The sequence below is a fragment of the Gymnodraco acuticeps genome, unplaced genomic scaffold (assembly GCF_902827175.1).
Source record: "Gymnodraco acuticeps unplaced genomic scaffold, fGymAcu1.1, whole genome shotgun sequence".
Lineage (NCBI taxonomy): Eukaryota > Metazoa > Chordata > Actinopteri > Perciformes > Bathydraconidae > Gymnodraco > Gymnodraco acuticeps.
The window spans coordinates 1,097,408-1,122,773 of NW_022991123.1; the positions used below are offsets into that span (position 1 = coordinate 1,097,408).

At 41.2% G+C, this 25,366-nt stretch overlaps 1 protein-coding gene across 2 annotated transcripts in view; it reads right to left on the bottom strand.

Annotated features, from left to right (window-relative positions):
• cabp2a (calcium binding protein 2a) overlaps window positions 1–16,673 on the bottom strand; it is a 39,334-nt gene extending 22,661 nt beyond the window's left edge. For both annotated transcript variants that reach the window (XM_034237086.1, XM_034237087.1), the window contains exons 1-2: window positions 16,545–16,673; window positions 15,484–15,666 (exon numbers count right to left, since the gene is read on the bottom strand). In XM_034237086.1, coding sequence (XP_034092977.1) covers window positions 15,484–15,666; window positions 16,545–16,604 — 243 coding nt within the window. In that variant the 5' untranslated portion in view covers window positions 16,605–16,673. The remainder of the gene's footprint in view (window positions 1–15,483; window positions 15,667–16,544) is intronic.
• Between the last annotated feature and the right edge of the window lie 8,693 nt (window positions 16,674–25,366).

Here is a 25,366-nt window from a genome sequence, read left to right on the forward strand (position 1 = left end):
AACATCAAAAAGACTAGCAGAAATCAGTGGGTTTAGGTGGGTTTGTGTGTGTGTGTGTGTGTGTGTGTGTGTGTGTGTGTGTGTGTGTGTGTGTGTGTGTGTGTGTGTGTGTGTGTGTGTGTGTGTGTGTGTGTGTGTGTGTGTGTGTGTGTGTGTGTGTGTGTGTGTGTGTGTGCGTGTGAGAGAGAGAAAGGGGGAGGGGATTGTAGATTTATGGATGGAGAGTTGGCTGCCTGTTTAATCCCTGGTATTTCAGATTAGAAGGAAAGAGTTATGTTGACAGGCCATGGCAATACGAGCTTCAATTGGGAGCAATAGAAGATTATTTATTTTTGTTTTATAAGTACAGAGACCCTGAAAAACAGTGAGCTGATGGAAGTGGAAATGAACAAGTAACGTGAAGGAAGTACCTTTTATTCATTAGTCTATGTTCATTTTTTGTATTTATGGTGATAAAATATTATTTTCATTTGAAACTCGCAATTTAGTTTAATTCTCTGAAAGTGGGAAATTAACAAGAGAAAAAAACACAGATTTACAATAAAAAATAAACAAGAGCATATTATTTGAGATTACAGCACGATTTGACTTTTTACTCTGTTATAGAGGAAAACTTAAGCAAACATGACAGCTCTAGTTAGTTGTTTCTTTGCAGAGTAGATTTTACATTTAAAGGCTGTTACACACGGAGCCGATTATCGGCGTCGATAGATGTCGATAGATGTCGGGCCATTGATGAGCGTCGTGTCGCCCTACTCAGATTGGTGTGTACTGCACCGTCGTGTCTTTTCGGCCGTGCCAACACCTTCCGCCGCCGATTCGCCGTCGGCCAAGGAAATCACTCTGATTGGCTGTTCAGCTTAGCGAATCAGTGCATGAGAAGTGAAACGGATGTGAGGGACCCAAACTAACTATTAAGAAGGCAATTCTGAGATTTCATTTAACTCCAGCTCTCGACACAGGTTCGGGAAAGCCCCCTGAGCTTCTCGTTGTAGAGTGAAAATGGAATGCACACGCTATTTGTTGTTTGTTTATATCACGCAGTCTGTTCTTCTTCTCTCGGTTATCACGCAGTCTGTCTTCCGGTTGTTGCCTCTTTTGAATGACGAATACACACTACCGACGCCTGCTGGTATGGAGAGTTATTGCCACTCACGCATGTGCATATATGCAACTTGGCCTTCGGCCGAAGTCGTTGCGGTGTGTTCCAGTGCGAAACATGGCCAAGGAGATGTGAGGCGACGTTCCGTCGGGACGTGTTCTTTGGTGTCAGTTTGGTGTGTAAGAGGCTTAAAGTCACTATATGTAGGGATGTTTTTCGGCACACGTCAAATTAATTTAACTGCATAGGTTTTTGTAGGTGGAAACATTTTAGATTTCCCTGGTGCAGTATTATCGTTTGAGCTCATTTAGGGTTAGGGATTTTGGGTATTGGATGTTTTAAGCTGGTATTGGCCGATGGTCTCATCGACTACTACAGGGCAACTCTTGACTTGTCAGACAGTCAAGAGTTGGGGAATTCACAACGGATTGATTATCCCAGTAGTGAAAGGTAGCGGTGTGGATCACTGTCCATAATATTTCCAATATTAATGAAACTATCAAAAGTGATATCTCATGGCCCAATTCCTATGTGTTGTACTTACAGTCACACCATTTTAAGTCACTCTCACAGCTGAATGAAACACACTTCAGTAAGGTTTAGCCTGTCATTACAGCAGCAAGCTGAGGGACCAATCAGGGCCTGCTGTGACCTTTCAGAACCATAGTTCTTTCGGAAGAGCCACCCTGAGTCTATGGAGGAAATCAAACTGAGCTTCTTTGGTGGCATTTCCTTTTTTATTTATTTAAAGGAACCCTGAAGAGTCTGAACATACTTAACTACCATTTCTGAAACCTGAAAAGGGTATATCTGATCCTGAATACAATGTAACATTTACATTATTATGTAATACCGTCTGTATGAGTCACAGTGAATATAATTTTGTACGGAGCGTGTTTCATGATGAACATATAATGGCTAATTGGTTAGATAAATGTGGATTTCCTCTTGTTAAAATCATATCTAGAACTATATTTTTCTATATATTTTTTATTGTATGTTTTTAGATTTTTTGTTCTTGATTTATTTTGTACTTGAATAGATTATTCCCTACTTTTCAATAATAATTCCTTAACCTATTTCATGAATCATGTTTTCCCAAAAACAAACTCTTAATTTAACCCTTAGATGCACAAGTGACTGGACCCTACACTCTTCCATAAGTGGATCTAAAAGGATCCGTATTAGAATAATATGTGTTTTTATGACATGTTTAGTCATTTTGGTTAAGAAAAATCACTTGTATAATATTTATTATTGTATTTTGGTTCACATTAGATATATTTTATATTTAATTTTTCACAATTTATAATTTTAGAAAAAATGTTTACATTTTGAAAAAAAATGTTTTGAGCATATTGTCCCAAAGATCTCTGCTATTCTGAGACCCTCACAGTATTCCAGTCCCTTTTCAAGACTCATCTCTTCTCCTCTTGTCTACTCATAGCCCCCCCCCCCCCCCCATCAATCCATGCCGGTTGATTAAGTTTGATAGTCCTATACCCCCCACCCTAACCTTCCCTTATATTGTAAAGCGATTTTGAGTCCTTGAAAAGCCCTATACAAATAATGTATTATTATTATTATTATTATTATTATTATACTGACAGGTATCAGATATTGCTGTGTAAAATAATCTTCCTGAGAGGTGTCACTTGTGATGTCGTATGTGTGGTCTACAGTGAATGTATTCCTGATAGCCACAGGTGATAAGAATCAAAGGTCCCATAGGATCCCATAAATGCATGCGGGTCATTTTTGACCCACTTATGGAAGCTTGGGGTAGTAATACAAAAACTAGAGAATGCAATTCCTGAAGAAATTGCTAGTGGGAATGCTTTATGCTGAAAATCTGACGCTAAACTGCTATGCTGAAATGTAATGTGTAAGAAGAAAGTGAATAATTTAGATTGAAATGATACATGAACACTGGGGGCTTGAATGTGTGATGAGAGAAGAAAATAAAGTAAAAAGGCTTGGAAAAGCAGCAGAATATTTGAACTGGTGAATGATCTGTCGCCATGCCAACGGCATTTGATGACATCCCATAATACGCTTAGATGCGTTGATGGCTGCATCGTTACCAAACCTGTGAAGTTTTGGGGCTTTTGGAGCATTTGAACTGAAGTTGTGAGAAAACCGTGTTTCATGGTGAGCATTGTGTTGCCATGGCAACGGCATTTGAAGAAATCTCAAAACTGTCCCGTAGATGTCTTCACGGCTGGACTGTTAGCACACATATGAAGTTTGAGCACTTTTTGAACATTTTCATAGGAGTTATAGCGACATCATGTTTTATGGCGAGGGATGCGTTTCCATGGAAACGGCATATGGTGAGATCTCAGATTTGGCGTAGAGCTGTTGAGGCATGGACCGGTGATATATAAGTTGGAATGCTGTTAACAGCATTCCCACTAAACTACAATTCCTTAAAATTTAAATTTAAATGTGAATGGCATGATATCCAAAACATGTTTTTTGAGGAATAGCAGGAATATGAAATGATAAAAAAATGTAATTACAAAGATACTTCAAGAAAACCACCTCACCGGGTCCAAAAAGACCCACTTATGCATCTAAGGGTTGGTGGAGTAGTACGTTTGAGAAATCAGCTCGAGATATACTTTTTGTTATATTCCATGGAATGCTCTTAACATCCCGATAGCAATGAATTTCTTAAGTGCTTTGACAAAAAATCCATAAAAAAATGTCATCTGTGGAAGCCGTGGTACTGTAAAAAGCACGACCAATCATTTTAGCCGGCCCGGCTAAAATAACTGGATGGCCTACCTGCCTGTCAGCCTTCCATCTGTGCACAAACTTATCTCGTGCCCTCATGGGTCATGTGCGCCTTCGTGTGTGTTGGAGGAGGAGGGGCTCTGTAAGGAAGTGGCAGATTTTTTCCGGTTGTGTATTTTCAAATTCTAGCGCACTCGAGCTGGTTTCTCCAAAATTACCTACCCCACTATAATACTTGTCATCTATTAATTAAGTACATAAAGGTATATATTTTTTGTAATACTGTTCATCTGCCTGGCTTTGATACACATGTTCACCTGATCTGTAACTTTATACTTCCGATGCTGCTCGTGTGTGCCAGAGATTAGCACAGTGTGTAAAGCCAATGCTGAGCATATGCAGCCCTAATCTCCTGTGGTCAATTAAGAAGAGCTATAATAACACATATTCAGTGTATCTCCGTATCTTTCTTTGAAACCTTTTTTGTGTTTCTTGAGTTTTATCCCATGTTATTATACTCCATTTCATTAAATACTGAAGTGTTAATCTCTCGTCATTGCTGCTGTTATTCTGAACCCTTTGTATTGCTTATTAAATAACTGGGCATTAACTTAAAATGAAAGCAGATGGCTGCACACTTATTCATGACATGGGCGACTGTGGCTGCGAGGGAGTGCGGTCGTCTTTCAAAACGATACCTCTGATTATTCTTACCAGTTTGTCTTGCATTTCTTTATCACACCACCACTGGTGTATTTGTTGAATCTCCCCCAAAACGACAAGTAAATACTACTACTTCTGCAAGCATTTATAAATGGAAAGCTTTTCAGTGGTTACACTGTCGATGTTTCACCAGAAGAGTGCAGCAAAGCTTAGCTTGTCGCTAAAGCTATTATACACTCAGACTGAGCTGCAATACTAACATGCTATCACCAGATGTCAGCATCATGCCTTACAACCAAAAATCTATTTTTAGTTACAGAAACAGATTTTTAGACGGCATACTAAACAGAAAGAGGGAAGAGAGACACCACAGGATGGAGAAGCGAGTGCCGACAGACACGGTTCTCCTGCTGACCCCGCAGCCTGACCTTTCTATGGACTTACAGAAAATAATTCCACTGAGAACCTATTAAGCGTAGAGGGCAGGGAGTGATGAGATGAGTTGTGACAAAGGATTTGAAACCAGTGTCTCTGTTATATAATTGTGTGTGCCTTAGCCTACTGATCCAGCTGGACAGCCACCAGATTAGCAAATGGAAGCTTCAGTCCCGTCATGTTTTCTTTTTTTTCCAGCTTAGATTTCCCAACATATTTCACAGAAATGCTTCACATTATTTTCATCATGCTACATGTAACCGAACAATGGTTTAGGGTGGTATTAAATGTAACATTTGTATAGATAAGATACAAAGGAAAGCACACAACCCAGGTTAATATGGCTTTTACCGTAGGTGTCATCAAAAAACTTCTCCAGATAACTTATTTATTTCTCCAAATAACTTATTTATTTATAAGTTTCGATATAATATTTAGCCATTATCTAATTATTTTTGTTGGTCAAATTTGGAAAAATCTGCCCACACAAATAGACAAAGAAACACCTAAATGTAAATTTCGAGTATGTTATTTCCCAGTCTGTTTTTCCTAGTCTGAAAGAAGACGTATTAAGCATGTAAAATATCCCGTTAGAATTCTCCAGCTAATGAAATACAATGTTTTTCCCTGAAGTATTTAGCTTTAACAATTTTTTTATTAAGGCACAAAATCTCTGTCTCACACAAACACAAAGCTTTTCAGACATTAAACAGCAGCTGGGTGAGAATACATGCTCTATCCCTCGACAAAAACAAGCATTACCAGATGCTCGAAAGACAAGGAGAGAATATAAGCTGAAAAAAAAAAGATCCAGTAAACAACATGATGGACAAATTCCAAAAGTTAGGATTTGGAATTTTGTGCTAACAGCTTTAGTGGAGGTCAGGTCAACTTTTTAGCTGAGATGGGGTGTGCTTCATGCTTGCATATGCTGGATGAAACCAAAATGTATCACAAACACTGTAAATTAATTTATACGACGCTAACATACACATTCAACTAGGCAGAGACTGAGTGCAGCTGTGCAGTCACCAACATGTTGTGACTACAGCCTTCACAGATAGTATCTGTGTCATCAGACAAATTGCATCTCGCTTGATACCATAATTCCACGGGTAAAAATGTCAAGTATGCTGAACCTATTTGTCATCATTAATATTAAGTGCATATACTCTACGGCGCCATCCATACATATGTGTGCTGATCCCTCTGACAATTCAATGTGTGCTGTGTTATCTGACAAGCCTTCTGTGAGATGAGAAGTTCGGAAGGCGCAGTGCACATAGAAAAAAGCTGAAACCATCTGGCAATCTGCCATGTTTAGGGGAAAAAACACAAAGGTGGTATGATGACTGGAAAAGACAAGTACAATCTGTATCAGGTCTTTCTAACCGAGCCAATTGCCTGTTTGCACTTTCTTTTAACAAAAGCACAAACGTAATGATAGTGAATACATGGCAATGAATGCTAATTGAGGAATGACATATACTTCTAAAAAACATTTATTTTTCATATCACCAATGGATAAAAAGGACGTTTATTCTGAAAGGTTCCCTCTTAGTTACAAAACATCAAATATCACCTGACTCTGCAGTTGCCAACGCTTTCTGCAATAAAAATGAGTTCCTGTAAAACTCTACTGCATTGCCAGTTTCACAATAAATATATATTTTTAAACAGATTATGGTCGCATTTGTTTTAGTAAAATATCACGGTTAGGATTTGAGTATTTATTTGTGCTATACGCAACTTAAGTTTCGTACGCAAGTTACGTACATAACATAAAATCTATCAGCGTGTTAACTTTTAATTTCACACGTTATATCGGACACGAACAATGGTTTCCTGTGTGAAAGTCCTACGTTAGAAATTGTGTTTCCCTCAACACCTATTCCCAAGTGTAACTCATGCAGTTAGGTTGTATGGGAAATTACATTTTTGGAGACAGGCTTCTTTAATGTTAAGCGTCATCCAGCTTTTCTCAGGAGTGTGTTGAGACCATTGCAGAGCTTAAAGAGAGTAACTATTCATAGGGCTGCCAGAAACAAATATACATATTTTTTGTCTCCTGGATGTGTAAATAGGTAATGATTATCTCGAGTTTTAGCTTGTTCTGCCACCCAAAGAAAATGAAAGCAGCTTGAAGTCCCACCGCTATGCTAATAGGAGCTAATCCCTGTCATAATTGCTTGAATTCAAAAATCTATATCAGAGATGGAAACAATTCAGCAAATAGTCTTTCTGTGTGGGATCCATAATCATTTTGGGATAATAAATGATATTACTTATTGAAAGCTACGTATACGGCGACGAGACGGCGTACAGAGAGGAGGTGGAAAACCTGACATCTTGGTACCAGGATAACAACCTCCATCTCAACGTCAGCAAAACAAAGGAGCTGATTGTGGATTACAGGAAGCAGCAGAGAGAGGGACACGCCCCCATCGCCATCAATGGGACTACGGTGGAGAGAGTCAGCAGCTTCAGGTTCCTCTGTGTCCACATCACTGGACCTGACATGGACTCTTCACACCACCACCATCACCAAAAAAGCTCGACAGCGGCTCTTCTTCCTCCGCAGGCTGAGGAGGTTCAACATGGACTCCAGGATACTCTGCAACTTCTACAGGTGCACCATAGAGCAGGGGTGCCCAACCAGTCGATCGCGATCGACCGGTCGATCGCGGGGAGATTCCCAGTCGATCGCGAGATGTGTCTAAAAATAGAACAACAATATTCTGTTTTATCGTTAATGTCTTGTAACATAATCTTCCTGTGCCAGAATAATGCACTTGAACGCATCAAAGCTTTGTGATTGGCTGGCGTGACCCCATGTGTCGGGGCGTGGCTGGTGAGCAGTGGGCAGTGTACTAGTTCGCTAACGTTGTCCGTGTCAACAGGAGTGACAGTCCGCACACACACAAGACCGCAATTATGGCAGAAGCAAAACATATATAATTTTCACTCCGAGTGGGAGGATGATTATTTTTGTATCTATTCCAATTCAAAGTCCATCTGTCTCATCTGCAATGCGAGCGTGGCTTTATCGAAGAAGGGTCATTTAGGAGCGGCATTTCAAAACAGTGCACAAACGCTACGAGACGGAATTCCCTCCTAATTCTGCCCTACGCTCCCAAAAGGGGAGGGGCCTGAAAGGACAGCTAAATGCACAGCAGTCCATTTTCACCAGGCCCAACAACAAGAGCAAGGCTGCTACCATAGCATCTTATCATGTCAGTCACGTTCTTGCGAAACACAAGTCTTTCAAAGACTGCGAAGTTGTGAAAGAAGCTTTCCTGGAGGCTGCCGATGCGTAATAAAAATAACAGTAGCATTTCAACAGGTTTTTGATATGATAAAAACTCAAGTTAGATACCGTTATTAATCAGCTGTGAGTTTGTTTGAACTTATTCATTATAATTATTGTACAAAATGGTATAAGAATGCAAACTTAAATTGATTATAGTCTATTATCAATTCAGGTTAAGAAGCTAGTGTTGCTTGCATCCTATTTTAAAAAGGCATTTCTTTTTATAATCTACTAAAATGCAACAAAAAAAGGGTTTGATTATATTAATTTTGTCTTTTTTATTGCACCTTGGCAGCAGATTCCTGTGTAGCTTCAGATCTGAGTTGTCTTATTAGTAAGCCTAATTTATACTTTTGTAGCAACACTATTTGTATATAATGGCAAAGAAAGGGTTCAGAGTCTTTTCTTTTTCCCAGTGTCATACAGTACTGTATGTGGCAGCACTGTTCAATGTTTCTTGAAAACATCACCCACTGTAGTATGTGACATGTGAATAAACTCCAACTCTGTATCAACAACACTGTTGTGTAACTTCAGTTAAATACTTGTATGTGTGTAGATTAGAAAGAGGTAAGATAAAGGATTTGCAGTATTTTATGAAGTATTAATCGTACAAAGGTCAGTTTTATACAAGTAGAAGTGTGTATTTACCTGTCAGTAATGGCTACGCCTCTCTATTTGGACTGGTAGATCTCGGCAGACTGGCAACTTTAAAAGTAGCTCTCGGTTAAAAAAAGGTTGGGCACCCCTGCCATAGAGAGTATCCTGACTGTCTGCATCACGGCCTGGTACGGCAGCTGCACCGCCCTCAATCGTAAGGCTTTACAGAGGGTAGTGAAAACTGCACAGAACATCACCAGGACGGAGCTGCCATCCTTGGAGGACCTTTACTCCCAGCGGCTCAGGAAGAAATCCCTCCGGATTATAAAATACCCCCATCACCCCAGCCACAAACTGTTCAGTCTGCTGCCGTCTGGCAGGCGTTACCGCAGCATCCGGACTAAGACCACCAGACTCAGGGACAGTTTCATCCCACAGGCAATAAGACTGTTAAACAACTGAAAAGTTGAAACAACATCTTTAATATTCATCTAGCTGCTACTTAAAAATTATTTATAAATTATTTATCTATTTACCTATAATATCATATTTCAATAACTTGCATATAGACTCTTATTGCACTATTTCACTTTTTAAACTATTTTTCTTTTTATATTACTATTTGCTTGCACTATATTTTTTCGGTTTATCCGTTTTTTGTGTTGCTCTGTTGGAGAAGCCTGTGACACAAGATTTTCATTTGCATAACTACACTGTAGCTATGTTCGTATGACTAAATAAAGAACCTTGAACCTTGTATATTATATGCTGGACTACAGATTCAGATTTCATTTGAGTAATTTTACAGACTATGACAACATTTGTCTCTCTGGGTTGCCTACATTCCCTGATCTCCATTTTCTCATTCCAAAAAGAAGGATAATGCCTCTTGCACCTGTCAAGATTTTGCTAATGCATTTTTCTGAGGTGCTTGAGGTTACACAGATTAGAGATTCTCTCCGAAAAAAGGACAAAGGGATAGAAAGTCACAAACGTTGAAACTGTTGCTGCTAAGACTGCCTTGGTGGTTTGTTCTCATTGCTTCGTATGCATTGTCTACACATATTGACATTTAACAGTGGGAGTTCTAGCTGAACGTGTTTTCAGACAACAGTAAAAATTGTTAATTGTATTAATTGTTAATCGAGTGTGACTATTAAAAAATAAATCATTATTATATTAATATTGACAATAACAACCGACCGTCGGGGTCGCATTTGCTTGGCACTTCCGGGTATATCTCCACTGGTTGAGCCATGTTAACAATACCGTGTAACTGTCACGTTTGAAGGGACGAAATCGTGACATCTTCACGTCTCCCAGCATGGTAAATCGTCACATGTTCAGGGGCCTCATTTATAAAGGGATATACGCTAAAAAAATGGCGTACGCCAGTTTCTACGCAATGTTTGCGATTTATAAAATACTAACTTGACGGGAAAATGTGCGGTCCTCCACGCAAACTCTAACCCATGCTTACGCACTACGCACAAAAACGGGAGAGGCGAGAAATGGCGACACCGTTGGCAGAAGGAAGAATGGAGAGAAATATGTGGAAATAATAGAATGATAGGCGACCTCTCATTTATCATATATGAAGAATTCATTTTCACAAATTGATTAAAGCCAATCTTAATGTGACGAAGGTAACTTCGTCACTGTTGACTGACTGCTTCGGGCCTTGTATATTGCACATGTCTTTTATTTTGAAAAGTGTTCCCCCTCCCGTTCTTTCTGTTACTCCTGATTATGTTCACCTGGTGCCCTGTGTTGTCGAAACTCCCCCCCCCCCCCCCCCCCCCCCCCCACCTGTGTCTAATTGCTCCCCCCTCACCTGTGTCTAATTGCTGATTAGTGGGTGTGTATTTAGGCTCTGTGTTTCCTGTTTGGTGAAGGCTGGTAGTGTGGGTGAGATCCTTGTGGCTGGTGACTGTGTTCACCTGGGCAGCAATATTGAGGCTGTGTATCCTGTACCACAGCGGTGAATAAATGCCCACACCGGGTTATATTTGAATTATCTGCCTCCTTGCTTGGTCGGGCCGCTCAACGGTCAGCTTCACACTTAAAATGATTAAACAAACGCCTGTTTGAGACTCCTCAGTGCACACAAAAACATAACTTGGAGAAATAAATAAATACGGAAATGTTATTGATCACCCCTCGATTAATTTCTGTTGTTAAGAAATGTATTCTCATAAATGATGCGGTAAACAGGATAGAATTACTTTAAAATGACGCCGTTTTGCATTTCTATAGGTTGTATAGATACGAGCATGGTTTTATATACTATCATGTTTAATCATTTTTACAGTTTTATGCCATTTGCCAATAGCCTACTTGATAAGTCGCTGGTAAAACACAGGAGGTTTGGAAACTAAGAACACCATATGTGGTCAATTGTACAGCTAATACAACACAACACATTAGTTATATTTCCTTTTAACTGGTGGATTATGGATATATAGTTGCTGATTGACAGCTGGAACACACACCACCAAATACAAAAAAATATGACTCCACTCCGGAGGGATTCCCCGATCATTTCTTAGAGTTTCTCATCAAGGAGGTGTCTCCTGTTCCCGGTACAAACACACTGCCTGAGGAAGGCTATGTGTATTTCTTTTGTCATTAACCTTTTTCGGACCACTTATTTATTTATTTTGGTGACGATCCGACCTCCATGCTGCTACTCTGGTTCAAACTGCATCCACCAAACAATATGATTTATCTCGACCTCCCCAAAATAACCAAAATCTGACACGGTGTGAGATGTCTTTTTTAGCTGTTCTGTCGTCATTTCCTGCGATCTCCTTCATAAAGTCAGTCAAAATGAATGAATGAATGGGCGTTTCTTTGACTATTTATAGGCAAATATGGGCGTTACGTGAAGCCCGCAAAATCTGCGCCGCATTTCGAGTTGATTGTGATTTATAAAGGGAAACCGGCGTAGGAAGTGCTGTACGCACTTTCCTCGCCGGTACGCAATGTTTTGTGAATCGGAAAATGTCGGAACATTTCTGTACCTATTTTTTTGCTTTGTACTACGTAAGTAACCTTCCCACGTGAATCCTACGCAAGGTGTTATAAATGAGGCCCCAGGTCTTGCCGTGATACCGGGTTGGTTATATTGTAATGAACCTATTTAATTTTGTGCCATTTTACATGTGCTAATCTCCATGGAAAAACGCCAGCAGAAACATATTTTCAGCCTGCGAAAAAAAAAAGATGTGATTATGTTAAGGTTTAACGGTATGCATTATTACAGATGTGGCTGCCTTGATTGACAGGCGGGGGCCGTCTCAGGTCGCTAGCAGCCAGCTCTGACCGGAGCCCACCTCAATTCCACATACGCTCAGACCAATTGGATGGCCAAGAGTTAGTCACAGGAAGACATTGTTGATCTGTTTCGACATAGTGATATATCTTTAAAATATTCAACTTTCATAATGAACAATTAGCGGGAAGCTGGCATTAGTTGTTCTATTGTTCATAGAATTATTTATTAAGACAACTATTGTCTACGGGAGATTTAAAGACACAAGACGGAAGGAAAAAAAGGTAGAACAGCCTATAATATGTGAATGTTAAGATTCCAAATGAATTGACACAACAGTAATTAGAGTAGGCCGCCATGTCCTGTATAACGTCTGTACTAATAATAAAGGTACAAATAAAAAAACAAAGAAAACAACAGCATGCTCGTATATCAACTTGTATTCACTTGTTCTATTCAACCTAAAATAAACTGTGAAAAATCCCTATAACTCATTCACAACATAAAATAACTCATAGTGGACAGGGGACATACAATTTGCCCGCTAAGTAATTAAAATGATTTGGACCTGGATTAGTACAGTATGTACACAGTCGTTTGACAGCAAAAATACATCCTGTTCCTCAAGTGCAGTCTCTGCAGTGACGCCAGTCTTACCGACTGTCTTGTCCTCTCACTGGTTTTAAGCTTTAATCTCCATTTACATTCCAATCAATCTCTTCTCTCTTTTATGACATCCATCAATCCATCTCTCATCCCAGCTCTCCCTTTCTTCAGTTTCTCATCATTCACTCCATCTGTTGCGGAGTGTATGGATAACTCAACTGCACTATGAGTACTGGAGGGTTTAAACAGGGGAAATTGAGGAAGAGAAAAAAAAGTATTTAAAGTGGAGTTGATGATGTTTTTTTAAACATGGCATTTTGACCCAAAGTCCCCCAAATTGACCGCCTTGTTCCCTTTCATGCTTTTAGCTCATACAAGCCAAATACTCAGTTTACAATTTTCACTACAGTATGTCAGATAGATTCAGACAGAAGTACAAACGCAGGCTTCTAATCTGTAACTCACAATTCTTTGTTTTGAGTGTACAATGACAACTGAGAATGAGAAGTCTATTTTTTGCCTCTCTATACTATAGCAAAGATATTCTAAATGTTAAGTGCCTGAATAAAACTTTAATGCTAAGCATTTCCTGTTAGCTAGCTTTCTACTTAGCAGTACTTTAACGATCAAGCAGCATATCAGTATGTTAATATGACAGATTACGCTAAAATGTGTTCATGAATCCACGTACATGACTAGAACATTCACTCTGTAGCATTTCTACTCTTATGGATGCTACAAGCCTTTTCTTGAGAACACTAAGTTAGAAGTGATTGAAGTAAAACATTTGTGCGTAACCTTTTACCCCGCGTAATAATATACGCTGCTTGATAGTTAAAGTAACGCTAAGTAGCAAGCTAGTTACTAGTTAGTTAGGCTAGTTAATCCCTTAATCAAAATGAAAACATATTTTTTATTTTCTCCAATAAAACCACAAACCTTAAATTACAAGAACACTCTATGAACCATCAAATCAACCACATCTAAAAAAATATCTAACAAGACTCAACCATTACTGTAGCTGTTTCTCTTTAGGCAGGGTCCATCTAAATACACATTCAGACTTTTTTACAACCCAGAACACTTTTTAAGGAATATGCAGAGGCATAAAGAAGAAGGAAACGTTACATCTGTGGCAGAATAGTGGACTTGTATTATCAAATGAGAGTAAGTTATGTCCAAGTGTTTGGATAGATTATCTGCAAAATTTGCTTTCATGGTCCTATGGCAGGTCTTGGTTTAGGCTGTAACACATTATAGATTATTGCGATTTCATTTAATCAGTAAATCCGGCTGAAGGGGGGGTGATCAGAAACCGGTCGTACTGTAGAACTAAGCGTTGAGTAACATGAGTTTATGCATTTGTATGTGCGCCAACGAGTTACAAACAAAGCTGGGACCCACTTATCTGAAAACAGTAACAATAGTTACTGGAAATAGGAAATCTTTGTTTTCAGGCCAAGCAACGGTTCTTATTTCATCTAAACTATGGTTCTCAAAATGATCTTGCCAACTGACACTTCTACGTGTAAACCACAGGGGCCAGGGATCGAATCACCCTCCGATTGCTCTGTATCCTGAGCCAAAGCTGCCCAACTGGCTAGCTAAAGGCCGTTATTTTGCACCCCACCCCCAGGATAACATTGTTAGCGGCACTAACGGCACTAGCAGTGTAAGCTGCCAACAATTGCTTTCCTAAGATCTGTGTCCAGGCAATCCAGCAATCATAAACATGCTTTGAAATCTAGAGCACTTTTAAACTTGTTGTAGCATTGAGACATCCTTTCACCTTCTCAGAGTGTCGGGATGTCCATTAATTCATTTATTGACAGAAGCACTATGTCTGGCTGAGTTAGTTGCATCATTGTCAGACAGCATATAAAACATTATAATCCGTATTCGTTTTCCCTGTTTTATTTTGTCATGTCAAGATCTGTCTTTGTTTTCCTGTTTTATTTAGATAAAATGTCTGTTGTTGCTTCCTGTTTGATTACCTGATTGGTTCACCTGGGTCACCTGTGTTTCTCTTCACTCCTCACCTCTGTCTTGTTCTTGTGATTAGTCTTGTGTGCATTTTCTGTTCTGGTTTTTCATTCAGTTGTTGTCAGTCTTTATGTTGGACGTTTTATTTTCAGAGGGTTAGGTTTGGGTTTTTGCCTTATTTTGCCGGGCCCATTGCCTGTGAATTCTGGGTCAATCGCCAATAAAGGACTTTTATTTAAAGAAACTGTCTTCTGTATTTGGGTCCTATGTACTCTGCTCTCCAGCATTGACATAACGGACAGGTTAACAACACCACTTGAAACAGCAATATTTTTTTAAGATGTCAGCCAAAATTGTCTTTTTCGATGAATGAAATGAAAAATATGTATGGCAAAAAAACAGCAGAGCAAGATGGACAACATGTCAGAACAGAACATCCCAATGGGTTCTGGCCTCGTCTGGGGCTAAGTTTGTCTCGGGCAATGGAAATGTTCTTCACCCCAGCTTAACAGTGCAATTGTTTGGAGGGAAAATTGATGAACCTCGATTTCTCATGTTACTTTGTCACCATGGTAGCTTTGTAGCTACTGATGACTGAACTGTTACCACAGCAACCCATGCAGATGGGTTGGTGAGGGCTGAACACAAACTTGATCGTACCACGTGTTATTTAACAGTGCTTGGAGATCTGATTCAAGAAACAAATCAGACTGTTCACAATCAAAATAACAGCTGAAGAAACCAGGAGCCACACCCAGTTCAGAGTCCTACCTGCCCAAAGACTGAGTCGACAATGGGTCGAAGCTTTCTCCTGTCTCCCTCTTGCAGCCAGAGTTCTTCAGGGTCCCCCACTGGGGAAGATAGACTCAGGGTCTTGGCCTTGGGCCTTGGAGGCCTCTTTAAGCTAGCCGAACTCCATCGCCTTAATGATTCGATCTTCTTCTTGATGGAACCCTGAAGAATGAGGGATGAATAAAAACAACATGAAATGGGAAAGCTGTCTCACAAAAAGAAAAAAAGAACTGAAAGAGATGATTATTCATGCAGGTATTCTGACAGCAGGTAAATATATGAAATTAATTCACTACTGCATATATTAAAGTTTTTGCACATTTCCACCCAGATTGAAGTCCTGAAAAGGAAAGCGTCAGAAAAAGATTAAGGGAAAGAAGCTAGAGCAGGGAGGTAGACTATAAAGACTCGCACAACTCCTGTCCTGGAGGATAAATTAAATGCACATCTAATTTATCATTTAAAATAACTATTTTTCTGCCTGGTCCTTGACAAATAAAGTTCATACGTCTGGTCTGCATTTTTTTCCTCACATACACAAACAAATCTGTACAAAGTCATGTTTGGAGAAGACCGCATCAGAAAAAGGATTGGTCAATCAAACAGGACTTCAATAAAGTCAAGATTAATTCATTCTAACTTTATGTTAAACGTAAGCCGAACCACCGAATAGTTTTGAGAGATGTTGAAAAACATTTCCTTAAATGTTGGGTTAGGGTTAGTAAGGTTATTGAGAAGAAAGTGTAATTGTATGACAAAGTAATTCTTTAGGTGACAGTGTTACCGTTTTATTGTACCAGCTCTAAGAGAAAAGCTCTGTAACTGCTTTGAAATGTTTTTCTTGAACACAAAAAAAACAACAATAATTCAGTTTGTGGCAAAAATACACTTTTTTTTTTACTATTTAGTTAGTAGTAAATAGTGTGTCATGCCAGTCAGGCCATAGAAGACGAACACTGGGTCACCACAGTAAACCATGTTGAGTTTAAGCACCAAGGATTTAAGGCACAGCAAAGTCATATTTTGGCATATCTACTGACCTTCTTTATTAACTTCCCCTCTGGCACCTCCGTGGACGATACACTTTTGGCGTCTGTCATCTTTTCAGTCCAGCTTGCATGCACAGAGACGTCCCCTTTCTCTCTGTCTCTCCTCCTGTCACGCTCTTGTCAACTCCTCCTATTTATCTGTCTCTAGAGCATCTGATTCTGGTTGATAATCTGAGGCATATCTCCCCACTGTTGTTGCTCCTCCTTCTCTCATCCCTCTCATCCCTCCTCCTGTATCCATCACTCACTTTTCATCTGTCCGCTCTTTCCCCCTCTTCTTTTGGTCTCTCTTCCTGTAAATACTGCTGTAACGCAAAGATGCCAATTTATTCATGCACACAGGATAAAAAATGACATTTTAGTCTTTCCCAGTCAAATAATGTTAGTTATTGAATAAAAACTAAATACATACATATATATTTTGTAGTTATGTCTGTCCATTTTGCCTTTTTTGAGCCTGACACTATATTGACATCGCCAATAATCCTGTACTTATGTCCTCTTTGTGATGTTGTCTATTCTGATGTAGCCTTGTCCTAAATCCTCTCCCACATTGCTTCCACTATATATTGTGTTCAACATATGGGCCAGTGCAGTGCCTGTACAATCTAACACACAACACACTTCCAACATATACAGTATTCTGGTCAACAGTTTATATGACTAAATATGTCATTACCACAACGTGTTGCTTGATTTGATTCAGTAGGAAATTCCATTTTGTTTTCTAGGAAACAATAAAGATCTGGTACATTTTATCAAGAATTTAAGACCACATGTAACTGAATGGAGCTTTAATTATTAACAGTAGGATAAGTAGAATATCTAAAATATGATTCATTATAGTTCCGTGCAAAAGAAGCACAAAAGTGGATGGAAGAGCTCAGTAGAGCAAGAGTTAACAGGATGTAGCTGCAGTTACTGTAAGTGCTTTATAAGATAAGATGGACCTTTATTAATCCCTGTGGGGAAATTCAGTTGTACAAGCAGCAACAGGTTAAGCGTGAAAAACAGGACAGCACAGATTCACACAGATTAATAAAATAAAAAATAAAATCCAGAAAAAAAATAATAATTATAATAATAATAATAATAAAAGACTATGAAATAGGAGATGAGTAAAAATAAGAGTAAAATAACCGTCAGCATATATACATATTTGGTCATATAAATTATGAAGTACGAAATGAGTTAAAGTGACAAGTCAAAATGGACATCTGTACATATAGTGATACAAAAACAGCTTTAAGAACTCAGCAATAAGGTGTCCATTTTAGGTAGCACTTTCCTGGAGCGTCAGCTTCAGCGTCAGACTAAGACTGACAAAGACAAAGGAGTCCTGCTGGAGTCATGAGGGAGGCAAATCCTACTTTGATTGAGCTAAGTATCGCTGGTGTTTTATTTAATTAATTTGTTTAGCCCTCAGGCCCTCAGGCTATAATCATGTGTATTTTCTCCATTCCTGTTTATGTGTCTTCTCGCAATTATCACTGGCCCCGTGTATCTCCTAATCGATATAACCGCCCTACTCTCGTCTATCCCACATGCTCCACTGAGATCCAACATCTAGTTACAGGTGGCCTGTGGAACTGCCAGTCAGCTGTTCCTAAGGCTGACTTAATCTCTGGCTACGCCTCCCTGCAGTCCCTGGATTTCCTTGCTCTCACTGAGACCTGGATTACTCCATCCAACACATCCACCCCAGCAGCTCTCTCCACAGCATATTTCTTCACCCATACACCCAGACCCACTGGCAGAGGAGGTGGCACTGGTCTCCTGCTCTCTCCCAAATGGAGCTTTTCCCTCTTCAAGCTACCTAACTTCACTCCTTCCACCTTTGAATTCCATGCCGTCACAGTAACCCATCACAATTAACCATTGTTGTTCTCTACCGTCCACCAGGTGCCTTGGGGGACTTCTTGGAGGAATTAGATAATCTCCTCTCACACATCCCTGAAACTGGCCCTCCCGCTGTACTTCTCTGAGACTTCAACCTCCAGACAGGGAAGATAGACAAACTAACATCTCTGTTAACCACCTTTGCCTTCTCACTGTCTCCATCCCCACCAACTCATAAAGCTGGCAATGTCCTTGATCTCATATTCTCAAGGAACTGCTCTACTTCTAACCTCTCTGTAAACCCGCTCCACACCTCGGATCACTTTTTCGTATCATTCTCTCTACCCCTTTCCAAACATAACAAACTAATCTCTTCTCATTCTGCACCTGTCCGCCGCAACCTTCGTTCCCTCTCCCCCTCTCCCCCTCTACCTTTGCCTCATCGGTGCTCTCAGCCCTACCTTCCTCTGACTCGTTCCAACTCCTGCCTCCAAACTCTGCTGCAGAAACTCTCCTCTCTACTCTCTCATCCTCTCTGCACTCTCTCTGTCCTCTCACATCTCGGCAGGCTCGTCAGTCTCCTCCTGCTCCCTGGCTAAATGATGCACTGCGTGCTAATAGAACCGTCCTTCGGGCAGCAGAGTGGAAACGGTGGAAATCCAAACACCATGACGACCTCCTAACCTATCAGGCTCTCCTCTCCTCTTTCTCTGCTTCGATCTCTCAGGCAAAAAGCACTTTCTTTCAGGATAAGATCCATTCTTCCTATTCCAATCCCAAAAAACTATTTTCCATCTTCTCCACCCTCTTGGACCCCCCCAAAGCCCCTTCCCCCTCCTCTCTTCTGTCAAGCTACTTTGTTAACCACTTTGAAAAAAAGGTTGATGATATTCGCTCTTCTTTTTCTGACTCACCTCTACTCACCGCTGGGTCACCAGACCCACCTTTCACCCACACACTAACCTCCTTTTCCCCTCTCTCTCCAAGTGAGGTTCTTACCCTCATTACCTCTGCCCGTCCTACCACCTGTCCTCTGGACCCTATTCCCTCAAACCTCCTTCAGATTATCGCTCCTGATATTCTACCGTTTCTCATCCATTTCATCAACACTTCTCTAACTTCTGGTCACTTTCCAAACAGTCTCAAGGAGGCAAGAGTAAACCCTCTCCTAAATAAACCCACTCTCAACCCATCCGATGTTATAAACTACAGGCCTGTCTCTCTCCTCCCATTCCTGTCTAAAAAACTTGAACGCGCTGTCTTTAAACAACTCTCCTGTTATCTCCATCAGAACAACCTTCTGGATCCGCACCAGTCTGGTTTCAAGGCAGGTCACTCAACAGAAACTGCTCTCCTCGCTGTCTCTAAGGAACCACACACTGCTAAAGCAGCCTCCCTCTCCTCTGTCATCATCCTATTGGACCTGTCTGCTGCATTCGACACGGTGAACCATCAGATCCTCCTTCACACTCTCCAATAACTTGGAGTTTCAGGCTCTGCACTTTCCCTCCTCACCTCATACCTCAAAGACCGTACCTACAGGGTAACTTGGAGAGGGTCCGAGTCCGACCCTTGTCAATTAACTACAGGGGTCCCTCAGGGCTCTGTTCTTGGTCCCCTCCTCTTCTCCCTGTACACAAACTCGCTCGGATCTGTCATTAGCCCGCATGGTTTTTCATACCACTGCTACGCTGACGACACCCAATTAATTCTGTCCTTTCCCCGCTCAGACACCCAGGTCGTCGCACGCATCTCTGCTTGTCTAGCTCAGTGGATGTCTGCTCACCACCTCAAGCTCAACCTTGACATGACTGAACTGCTTTTCTTTACGGGAAAATATTGTCCCTCTCTTGACCTAACAATCAACATCGGCACCTCTATTGTTTCCCCGACTCAGACTGCAAGGAATCTGGGTGTGACCCTAGATAACAAACTGTCCTTCACTGCAAACATCGCTGCTACAACCCGCTGCTGCAGATACACTCTTTACAAGATCAGGAGGATACGTCCCCAGCTGACCCAGAAAGCGACGCAGATTCTGGCCCAGGCTCTCGTCATCTCACGCCTTGATTACTGCAACTCCCTCCTGGCTGGTCTACCTGCATGTGCCATCCGACCTCTGCAGCTCATCCAGAATGCAGCGGCTCGCCTGGTCTTCAACCTTCCTAAATTCTCCCACACCACGCCGCTCCTCCGCTCCCTTCACTGGCTTCCGGTAACTGCTAGAATCCACTTCAAGACAATGGTACTTGCGTACCATGCTGCAAATGGATCTGGCCCTTCCTACATCCAGGACATGGTTAAACTGTACACCCCAGCACGTGCACTCCGCTCTGCATCAGCCAAACAGCTCGCTGCATCCGCACTGCAAGGGGGACCCAAGTTCCCATCAGCAAAAACACGTGGGTTTGCTATCCTGGCTCAAAAATGGTGGAATGAGCTCCCATTGACATCAGGACAGCAGAACGCCTACACATCTTCTGGGGGAGACTGAAAACTCATCTCTTTCGACTCCACTTCGAGCGATATAATTATTAACAAAGCACTTATATACTAATAAAGTTATATGATTCTGTTTTCTTCAAGTTTATATTTTGTTGGTCGAACACACTTATTGTAAGTCGCTTTGAATAAAAGCGTCAGCTAAATGCAATGTAATGTAATATCTATCTACATATTTGGTCTACTAATATATTAACATGGGTTGTGGAAACAGTGTATATTTATGTCCAGTGATTTTATTTATTTACATTATTGACCCCTTGTTGTGCAGCCTGATGGCTGCAGGCACAAAGGACTGTCCGAGGCACTTGGTGCTGTGTCGTGGAGGGATGAGTCTGTAGCTGAACGTACGCCTCATCTTCACTAGCTCTGCATGGAGTGGGTGGGTGCTTCAATAGGATGCTGTCGAGCTTCCTCCTCGTCCTCCCCTCTGCCACCTCCTCCAGATTGTCCGGTTGTACTCCAACGACAGAGCTAGTCTTCCTCACGAGCTTGTTCATCCTGCCAGTGTCCCTATTGTTTGTGTTTCCACCCCAGCACACCACGGCAAAGAAGAGCACACTGGCCACCACAGACTGGTAGAACATCTGCAGCAGCCTCGTGCACACATTGAATGACCTGAGCCTCCTCAGGAAGAGCAGCTTGCTCTGTCCTTTCCTGAAGAGAGCATCAGTGTTGTCTGTCCAGTCCAGTTTATTGTTTAAGTGCTAACAGATGATAACAGATGTGTTTAAGCGGTACAAAACTAAACTGTATTCTGCTTGTTTAAAAGGCCTTTTTTATCAATATTATTTGACTGATCACAAAAGTAAAAGTGTAAATAATAAAATTGACGATATGAGCTTTTATTCCTCTAACATGACTTTGCTCTTGTTAATGCATGGAACTCGTGCTTCATGTGTGGGCTGAAAATTGTGAATACCCAAACTTCCTCATCTGTACTTTTTGTAATTTCGGTATAAAAAATGGCATTTTAACATTCCATCTTGCATTGAAATCAGTAGACAAGTGAAAGTAAAAATGTTTATAAGAACGGATCATAAAAGGTAATCAAGTATTGTGGTACTTTGGCTCCAAGACTCCACTAATATATTTGTATCCACACCTATTATATTAAGTGTATGCTCCAGGCACTGTAGGGTGATCTCTGGACTCAGCTGAGACTTGTTGGTTGATGGTGCTAATAAATCTGCTTAGATTGACAGTGATGGGAAGGTATGAGGCACATGCAGAGTAGCATAAGGCTCGGTTTACACGGTGACGGAACGAGTGTTATCCGCTACAGTTCTCTATCGTATGGACGGTTCGTTCACACGAGGCCGTAACGGAACGGAACGGAAACTGAGGCCTCAAACGATAACGGGTCCCAAGTTGGGTAGATCTGTGGAAGGAACGCTCTGGGGGGGTCAAACGGATCTGTGTGTATGCCCGATACGCCATAGCCCCGCCTTTCCCCACCTCTCGCTTATTGTTTAGGTGTCTTTTGATACGCAGGCAGTCATATCATTAGCTAGAACTAGCTAGATTTGATCGATATGGATAAACGCGAGTGAAGTCTAATCGGACAGGAGAGAGAAATTAGAGATCAGCTGCTGCTGACGGAGATACGCAGCTCTGCATGATCACCTGCAGCTTCGCCCGCTGTGATGGAGCGGTGAGTGGAGCAAAACACACACTTCAAGTTAGATCATCACACTTAGCTATTTTAATTACCTCTCAAACTACCTAAACTAGTTATAAATATGTTTATTTTTACTGTCGGGTCACTCATTACTGGATCAGCCAGCTGCATGAGACGGATACTGATGGGCTGTCAGGAGAGGGGGAGGAAAAGAGGCTCCGTGTATTATTCTTATATTATTATATAGAATCGTTATTAATTTGTTTTAAAGCTCAATAAATAACAAAGAAGACCTTTGACCGGCACTTTTCTAATTTTGTCCGGAAGATTTCAACTTTAACGGACATGTTGACCGGCGGAAAACAATTCTAACGGAAACTCTGCCGCACGGTTCCCTCGTCCCTTGGTGGAGAGGTGGGTATTTTTCATCTGCTGGTGGACTACCTGGGAGATTGAACGTCCTGCTCGGGAGCCAGGCTCAGAGTAAGTGGAAGTGGGTGCGGTGCACCTGCCTTTTAAAGCAGGAGCACACGCTCGCCTCGGGAGGGAGAAAAAGAGAAACAGAGGCCGCCGAAACAGCCAGAGCCCTGCCTCTCCCCACCTCTGCTGCTCACCCAGCTCCTCTACCACAACCATCAGCAACAAGTGGACATGGAGAACTACATGAACTACATGTTGCTAAATCCACCGCGGGGAATAAACAGAAGGGCAACCATGGCAACCATGCTCGGGAGGACTTATTCGCTGCTTTTGGTGTATTTTGTGGTGGAAGTACAGCGCCACTTACAGGCCCGGCATATGTACTACAGCGTCTCCAGCGGGTCGAGCGGTCTCGCGTGGACGGACACGTTTATTGAGCCGATTGCGTGTGGACGGAAGACTTTTTTTATATTGAATTCTGTTTGTTTTTGTTTTCCGTGTAAACAGGATTTACATGTACTAGAGGCCTAGATACAGACATCATCAGGAATGATCGCAAGAAACTAACAACAGGTCTAAGCATGCAAAATAAGTGTCCTTCTGATTATTACTCTCAGGGCTGCCCCTGGCCAACTTGTGGCCCCACGCAAAGTTATGGCACGAGGCCCCCCGGGTCTGTACAAAAGTCCTCGAGCGTTGAAGGGGGGAGGGGGGCAAGTGGAGCACGCTCGTGAACTGTTAGCGCCGGAGACTCGCAGCGGGTAACTGTGGAGAGCATAATTGCGCCGCATTTGATGAATTGCGCCACATTTGCGCATAAGATGAGGCCCCACGCAGTCTGCGTGATCTGCGTGTAGGGAGGAGCGGCCCTGATTAACATCCATTAGATATGCTGCCTTTCTGCATTTATAGTACTGTAATCATTATTACCCATGTCAATAACCTCTACCTGCACTCTTAAAAACGATTCATGGGGTTAGTAGATTCCACTTGAAAAAAAATCCTTTTTCAACATACAACATTTAGTTTTTTACCTCAACTTATTTTAGTTAGTTACAACTCATTTTTTAATAAGCCGGTCAAACTGAAAAAGAACAACAAAAATATAACTTACAAATGTAATGATTTTGAAAAAATATTTCTGCGATCACTCAACTATAGGGATACTACTGTAAGTTAGAGAAACTCATATCTATTGAGTTTCAACGTTTATAGTTTCAAAACTGAACACACGCTTGGACTTGCCCGGACTGTGCTAGACCGCATGTTGAGTTGGAGCAATCTGCATTCATCCTGGAGAACATTTGTTATAAAAAGGTCACTGTGTAAAGAACATTTTAAAATAAACTGTTAAAAAATGGAACTTAAATATGTATATTCTTTTTGACTCAAAGAAATGAGTTTCTAATACTCAAACAAATTAAGGTAACAATTTGCATGGACATTTTTGAATAGTATGGACTTAAATAAATAAATTACAATAGCTTAAATTAAACAAAATGCAACTTAATATCACTCCATCTTTACGATTAAAATTAAGTTGGTTCAACTTAAGATAGTTTTTAAAGGAAAGCTAATTATGTTTGTAGTACTGAACTAATTGAGTTAATCAGATTATAAATGGGTACTCGGATTAATTTAATAATCGATTAAATTGGAAATACTTAAAAAGATCTACGCAAATTGTTACCTCAATTTATTTAAAGGTCCCATGTCATGGCCATTTCCACTGATCATAATTCCATTGTTGAGGTATATACTAGAATAGATTTATATTGTGCAATTTTCCAAACTCACATTGGTTTCTCATACAGCATCTCTGTAAACTACGTGTATTCACATAATTTCACTCTCTGCCTTTAACGGCTCGTTGTAGCTCCAATAGCTCCAGCCCCCACCCTCCCTGTGAGCACAGTGTGCTCTGATTGGTCGGGACGTTGTGAATCACGCTGAGCTCCGTGGAGGTGTGGTTTCCTTGTTTAGCGACAGCGAAACACAGCCAAACTCATCCTGCGCACACACAAAGTCACAGCCGAAGTAAAAACAATAAGTGTGGCTTGATATTGAATAAGAAAAAGGTTGATAAACGCTGTGAGAATGGGTCTTGCAGAGAGAATTTCGCCGCGATCCCAACTGTCTGTTATCAGCCTGCAGCCAGGGAGGAGAAATCAGCAGAGCTGCCTGCACTGAGTGTGTGTGTGAGGAAGTCCGTGGATTGGTCAATTTGGACCAATCAGCGGGGGCTTAACGTAACGGCTCCGCGGACGTAACGTAACAGCTCCACGGATTGGCTCATTTGGATCCGGGTACCGCATGACCGTATCGCGTCATAGCTCTGGGCGCAGCTACTGGCCATTCCTACGTCACGATACCCAGGAAGTAAACAATGGACAATGACGTATCTCCAACGAGGCGTTTTGGGGAGGTATTT